We start from the raw sequence: 7,500 nt of genomic DNA, 5'->3' as shown, positions 1-7,500 counted from the left end.
AGAATAGGAGTGGGAGGAGTAACAGTAATAGAAGTAGGAGGAGCAGTAGGAAGATGAGAGGTAGAAGAAGGAGGACGAGAAGAAGGAGATGCAGTCGTCGCTTATCAGCCTTATCTTATGCGAAAGATATAGGAAATTTGTGTAAGGGAAAGTGAAATGTCTACCTCACCCCAGGCATGCCATATGTCCTCCTAAAATACCAAAGAAAACATTCACACTTATCTCCTAGTTACTCTGAATAAGTCCTGGTAAGGACGAAACGTCAGTAAATAAAACACTAAATATTTTCTATGTTTATCTCGTACCCTGCCACTCGTCTCTTAAATTTTGAGAGTTGTCGAAGGTTTATAGAATTTCAGCTCCCTACCCTGTACGGAATGTAGTGTGCTGTAAGTATATTACAACACTGTATGGCATGGCGCATGGAAGCAACCCTCAATCAATAACCCATTACTGTTAAGTGGTAGTTGACGATAATCAATGAATGTGGGGAGAATTTTTTCTCGTTATTTAGATAATCATTAGATATTGTTTGTGACGAACATGTAGAAATTTTATATTTTTTCTAAAGAAGAAATATATCGACCGCTGTTTGACATATCTGGTGAGTTTACCCTCACAAAAGAAAAATATGCATATTCTTTTCGTGAACCTTTTTTTTTTTTTGTATATCAAAATAGTGTTACTCTCTCACTGAAAATATCTATGATAATGACCCCGTAATGCTATGCACTTAATGCTCAGTATCATAATAAATTATAAATAAATGAAGCTTGGCAACCAAGGAGAAGAATATTGATTAAATTTTCAAATATGATAAAGTAAATGAAAGGTGCATATATTAATGTATCCTTTTATATTACGAAATATTACATTATGATAAGCATGCATGTCTTTACCCATCATCCTCAACGGGAAAGAATACAGACAACAAAGAGGACTTGCTATGGGCAGTCCTCTCAGTGTGGTTCTGGCCTCCTTGTACATAGAAGTTTTAGAGATAGATAATTTCATGGGGATAGTGGGTAAAGACACGCTTTTGGCTGAGATATATGGACGACATCCTCGTTGTCGCTCAGAGAGAGATCCAATTAGACGACAAGCTGAGAAGACTGAGTGAGGTCCAACGGGATATCCAGTTTACCATAGAACACGAGGTGAATAACAAACTAGCATTCTTAGATACGATGATATGGAGAAGAGGTGGTAAGGTGTCATTCTCGGTCCACAGAAGAAGCACTAATAAATATGATGTGATTCATTTCTACTCCGCACATAGTGTCAAAATTAAAAACAAAGTGGTTATAGGTTTATTCCTAAGGGTGAAGAGTTTCTGGAGGATAATATTAAACATATTTTCAAAGTGTTCACGAAGCTCAAATACCCGGAGGGAATACAACACAGATTAAGAGAGAAAGCAACGGTGATGATGAGAGGGAAGACGGACATTCGATCCGAGGAGGTCAAAAATGAGATTTTATCCGTTCAAAACTCAAAGTACGCGGAGGAATTGAGACAAATTCTCACAAAAGCGGGTGTAAGAATTGCTATTTCCATAAGTACAAGATTAGGAGAGGTCAAGAGTAAGAATAAGAACGTAGGAAAGGATCAGAGAAAGGCGCGGTCTACAATATACCATGTGAGGGTTGCCCGTTAGGGTGTTATTGAGAGACAGGAAGATCAGTAGAACTACGGACATATGAACACAAAAATGACGTCAGAGCTCACCGAGCCTCCAACTCGCTAGTGGTTCATTTGGACCTATATGTTCATCTCCCAGACTGAAACTGTGTACATGTGTTCCACAAAGGAGGCAACCTACATCACTTCCCACCTCTCCATCAACCACAGCGATGAGTTCATAAAGTTTGCAGTAGCAGCAAGCAGCTTGGTCATTGAAGAAGCCAAGAGAACAGATAAGGACAGAGAGTTGGAGAGAGGGGGAATGCGACATTGTTATCAGAGAATTGTAAAGGGCGGATGAGGGTGTGGAGGCGGATGGAGAGAATGGCAAAGATGAAGTATAAGTTATAGGTATTCCGAAATAGTATGTTTTTTGAAAATGTCCTGGTAAGAACAAAACGTCAGTGGATAAAAACTCCAACTGTTCTCTGTGTATATCTCACCACCTTTCTCATCTGTCTTCCATAATTTAATATATATACATATATATATATATATATATATATATATATATATGAATATGTATACTTATATATATATATATATATATATGGATATATATACATATATGTGTGTGTATATATATATGTATATATATGTATATATATATATATATATATGTGTGTGTGTGTTTCGTGTATATATATGTAAATATATATATGTATATATATACAAATATATATACAAATATATATATATATATATATATATATATGTATGTATATATATATATATATACACACATATTTGTATATATATGTATATATATACTGTATATATATATATGTATATATAATATATAAATATATATATATATGTATATATATATATATGTTATATATATATAGATATATAAATATATGTATATATATATATATGTATAAATATGTATATATTTATGTATATATAAATATATATATATTTATATATATATATATATATATGTATATATATGTATATGTATATATATATATGTATATATATATATATATACATATATGTGTGTGTGTGTGTGTGTGTGTGTGTGTGTGTGTGTGTGTGTGTGTGTGTGTGTGTGTGTGTGTGTGTGTGTGTAATAATAATAATGAAAGGTTTATCTGACAATAATACAATGCAAAAGCTGATTAAAAAATATAAAACTTAGAATATATACACGGTACAAGTTTACATAGAGTTGATTATGTGCACAATGGATGGGATGGTACTGTTTTTTGTAGCGGTCGGTCCTTTGTGCTTTGATTGGTACGAGCCTATTTCTGTGTCTAGTGGCGTGGCGTGGCGGGGTGGTGTGTGTGTGTGTGTGTGTGTGTGTGTGTGTGTGTGTGTGTGTGTGTGTGTGTGTGTGTGTGTGTGTGTGTGTGTGTGTGTGTGTTAGATAACCCCAAGGATTTAGCACTAAAGTATACTGTAAGCCGACTAACACAGAACTTTGCCTCAGTGAACAAAGTGAATGCCCTGACAGGTACAAACGCTCCACAATCTCCGCGTATGTGAGTAGAGAGCTCACACATTGCAGTAGCTGACAGACCGTCGATGAGGAATTAGAAAGAGCCACCTAGGTCCTTGTGAATAGTGGATACTCCAACACCAAAGTCTCCAAAGCCATCAACATAATCTTGACAGATGGTACAACAAACAAGAAAATACCGTAACCACCTACAGAACAAAATTTCCTTCTGTACTACCGTGCATACATGAACAGCCAGTACAAACAAGACTAAAGAGTGTTTAAGAATATAATTTCCAAATATGTAGAAACCACCAACAAGGATGACAGACTGGACCTCACAATTTTCTACAAAAACAAGAAAACACATCACCTAAAAAAACAGCCCCAAACTGATATCCTAGAGCTTCAACGTATCTACCTGGTATATGAATATAAATGCTCTTCAGAGAACTGTGCAGCCTTGCCCTCTCCATACATCGGAAGAACCACTACGAAGCTTTCCAGGCGCCTAACCCTCCACGTATCAAACTGAGCTCCAAAGAGACATTCAGAAGAGGTCCACGGGATTAGTCTAATTGGAGAAATGCTAGTCGAAGGTATTTCCAACCCGCAAACCGAAAGAAACACCTTCCGACTCCGCATATTGGAAGCTCTTTACAACAAATATCCAAAACCCTTCTCTCAACTCTCAAATCACCGACATGTACATAATTCCTTACCTCAGAAACTTTCACCCAAGTTATAAGATTCTTAGAGAAGAAGATGAACGACATTTGGCTTAGGCAGGTTTGCAAACGGGATCCCGGTTCATTGCCTAGATTCCTATTGGCCAGTCTCGACCAATCACGTTCCTCCTTTTCTCCCACTCTGCACCGTAGACTCGAATGCTGTCTCCTTCTTTGCCTATATCAGAACCTGAAGATGGCCTATGTAGGTCAAAAGTTTGTTAAAATAAGGTGTTCTTCGTCTACAAGAACTTTCAATGTCTTTCGGACAACTTTTGAGAGATATCCCTTATTCACCGTTCCATCGTCAGAGATGTAGAACTCCTCAGCAAAAAAGTCGTGAACACAGAATCTGCTGTGAACTTCAAATTTGTCTACAAGATGACCTGCTACCTAAATACACCAATATGTATACGTATACATACATAGCCAGAAAAATGTGAGCCCGACTGACAGTGCCCAATTGGCACTGCTTAGATGACTCTAGTGGAGTTCTCTTTATTCATCATTTCATTACCAAATATAGTTTGGCGCCATGCGAACTCATAATTGCGGCGCCAGAACCACATGACCAATTATCTTGAATGATTTTTACATACTTAAAGCATGTGTTATGTGTCTTTTATTCAGACACGAAATTGAGTTTTCCACTTCTTTCCTCCCTCCTCCCAATGTCATTGTCACCACCACGCCATCACCTAAACTCTTATCTAATATTGATCATTTCCATAATGCATTAGACTTCTTTACCTTCCCCTGACTCACCCTCCCCTGATCTCAGATCACTTAACCATTTCCTTTCACCTCACAGCTGATCACCTAAACCTACTACCACCCTACCCTCTATTCATCATTTATTTAATCTATGTTCTTGTTCTCCTGTGACAGATGTGCGGCCCGAACAGCGAACTGGGCAACGACGTCCGGGTCGGTCTGGGCGTTCTTCGGAAACTTCTCCAGAGAGGCGTCGATGTCAGTGTCGTTGACCACGACGGGCGCCAGCCACTCTTATGGGCCGCCAGCGCGGGTAGGAGCGACGCTACCACCCTTGCATTTTCTTGTCTTGTCTTGTCTTGTATTGTCTTGTCTTGTGATAACTTCAGTTTGCAATTGATTGTGTTTGTTTGTTTTCATATATGGAGCTATCTATGTACCCGTAAATCTAATTATGTGTATTTGTACGAGTTTGTGTATGTGTTTATGCATGATGTATGTGTGTATCCATACGAGCATGTGTTTGGTTTTCTAATTCTTATCGTAATAATAACATAATAACCAGAAACGTCCTACTGGTTTTTTAGTCCGGGATCGACAAATAACAACACACACAACAGGACAGAAATATTAAAATTCTCTCTCTCTATATATACACACATATATGACATATATGACTGGATTCGAATCCCAGTGGATGAGTCTATTTCCAAATATATATACATGTATATACATATATATACACATAATTGAAAGTAATGACTAGTTGTGCACTTGTTATTTTCTTAAGAGTATTTTCTATATGCCGCACTTTGGACTTATTCTTCTTTGAAAGGAGGCTTATAACTTCACCATAGGTAGTCATTATTGCTAGAACGCGATTTCGGATACAAGACCCTTCTTCAGTAGTTTAGAATATTCTTTCTCTGTGGTTAGGGTAAGAATGTTCCGATGAATGGTGTGATGATATTTCATTTTATATGTTCATATTTGCTCTTCACTAAGGAATGTTACCGGATAACTGGGAGAGGTTAACGTAGGGGGACAGGCTGTCGTATGCTTAGGGGAACCTCCGGCTTCGGGCTGTGACGAAATGTCGCATGCTTGGTTTTGTGGCGTTTTGTCCCATTCTTTGGTTTGTGGTGTTTTACTACATACTTGGGACAAAAACACGTATGGACGCGCACACATATACACACACAAACACACACACATACGAGCTCTGAGCTCTCTTCCGGGAAGGAAATAGCTGTCGATCACGAGTCGAACACGTAATCCAAAGACCTAGGTGAATCACACACACATACACACACACACACACACACACACACACACACACACACACACACACACACACACACACACACACACACACACACATACATACATACACATACACACATGCACATACATATGCACACATACATACACACACGTATACATACACGTACACACACGCACACGCGAACACGTAAGAAGCGAAGGCAAGAATTGAGTTCCAAGCCAAAACATCCAGAATTCACGTACCTGTCCGCTTATCCTTTCACAACCTTTCGGATATTTATTTTTATCTCAAGTCTCCCCCCCTCACCCTCCCCCACCCCCACCCTTTCCATTCTTCTCCCTCCCTCTCTCCCTCCCTCACTCACTCACTCCCTCCCTCACTCCGTCTCTTCCTTTCCTCCTGTCCCTCTTATTACGACTTAAGCTACGTCACACGAGTGGGTGGATTCTCGATGTCATTTGCCTTTGTTTAGTTTCGTTTATTTTTTTTTCGTTTTATATCATCTTATTTTGTTTCTATTTGTATTTTTTGTTTCATATTATCTCCGCTTCTTATTTTTAGCTCTATTTTATTTCGTTGTTTTTGGTGTGATAACTTAATGAGGTGCAGATATCTTGGTTCAACTGATTGGTCCAGAAAATTGTCGTAGATAATCAACTTAACACTTACAGTTAATATTACGTGAAAATACGAGTTAAAACAAATAACCCATGCAGTGGTTTATATTGTGATCCCACGTGAATACAGCATTTTTTTTTATTTGAAACAATCATCCATAAATTCAATGAAATAAATGTTGAAGTGTTGCGTTGCATTTTATCTCCAATGTCGTATGACCAGTAAGGTTGTGTGTTGCAGAAAGGACTCGCGTCAGTATCGACAACATCAGTGATACACACGTAGGAATGATTGTATCGCCCTCGTCCTTCCCCTATTTACTATCTCCTGTTTCCCTTTCCCCTTCCAAACCCCGGCCCTTTCTCTGCCTCTTCATCATCATTTTCTCTTCTTCTCTCTTCCCATCTTGCTTTGGTTTTCCTCTCCCTATTCTCAAATTTCTGTTCTTATTTGTTTTCTTCCGACCTGACTTAATCTAAATTAGCCTAACCTAATTTAAACCTAATTCTAGCCTAACCTATCCTAAGCCTAATCCTAAACTAGCTTTACTGTATACCTAACCTAACCTAATTTTAATCTTAACCTAACCTAATCTAACCCTTATACTAATCTTAATCCAAGCCGAAACTAACCTAACCTAACCTGACCTAAGTCTAAATGGAACTTAATCCTAATCTAACCTAACCTATCCTAACCTATCCTAACCTAACCTAACCTAACCTAACCTAACCTGAACCTAATCCTAAAGCTCACCTAACAAAAGAGTTCAGAACACTCACAAAACAATTAAATCGACAATATATTTTCCTTAAGTGGCCTAAAACATTCTGTCTGCAGCCAGAATAATAGGAAAAAGTGCCACCTGGTAAAGAAGGGATTAATTAATTAGTGTGCATCCGGCCACTAATGCACTTACCTCCTTCCTCTTCCCCTCTTCCCCTTTCCTCCATCCCCCCCCCACCTCCACCATTGCTCCTCTTCATCTCTTTCGTAAATACAGTTTATAGACTCGTATACTCTGCTTG

General features: G+C 38.2%; 1 protein-coding gene across 1 annotated transcript in view; it reads left to right on the top strand.

Annotated features, from left to right (window-relative positions):
- LOC143032614 (uncharacterized) overlaps positions 1-7,500 on the top strand; it is a 164,457-nt gene that overhangs the window by 76,028 nt on the left and 80,929 nt on the right. Inside the window, exon 6 of the mRNA XM_076197487.1 lies at positions 4,747-4,885. Coding sequence (XP_076053602.1) covers positions 4,747-4,885 — 139 coding nt within the window. The remainder of the gene's footprint in view (positions 1-4,746; positions 4,886-7,500) is intronic.

The sequence above is a fragment of the Oratosquilla oratoria genome, chromosome 14 (assembly GCF_046742065.1).
Source record: "Oratosquilla oratoria isolate Oo_2021 chromosome 14, ASM4674206v1, whole genome shotgun sequence".
Taxonomy (NCBI): domain Eukaryota; kingdom Metazoa; phylum Arthropoda; class Malacostraca; order Stomatopoda; family Squillidae; genus Oratosquilla; species Oratosquilla oratoria.
Note: the sequence above shows the minus strand (reverse complement) of the source record. Positions and strands in the feature narration are given on the sequence as shown.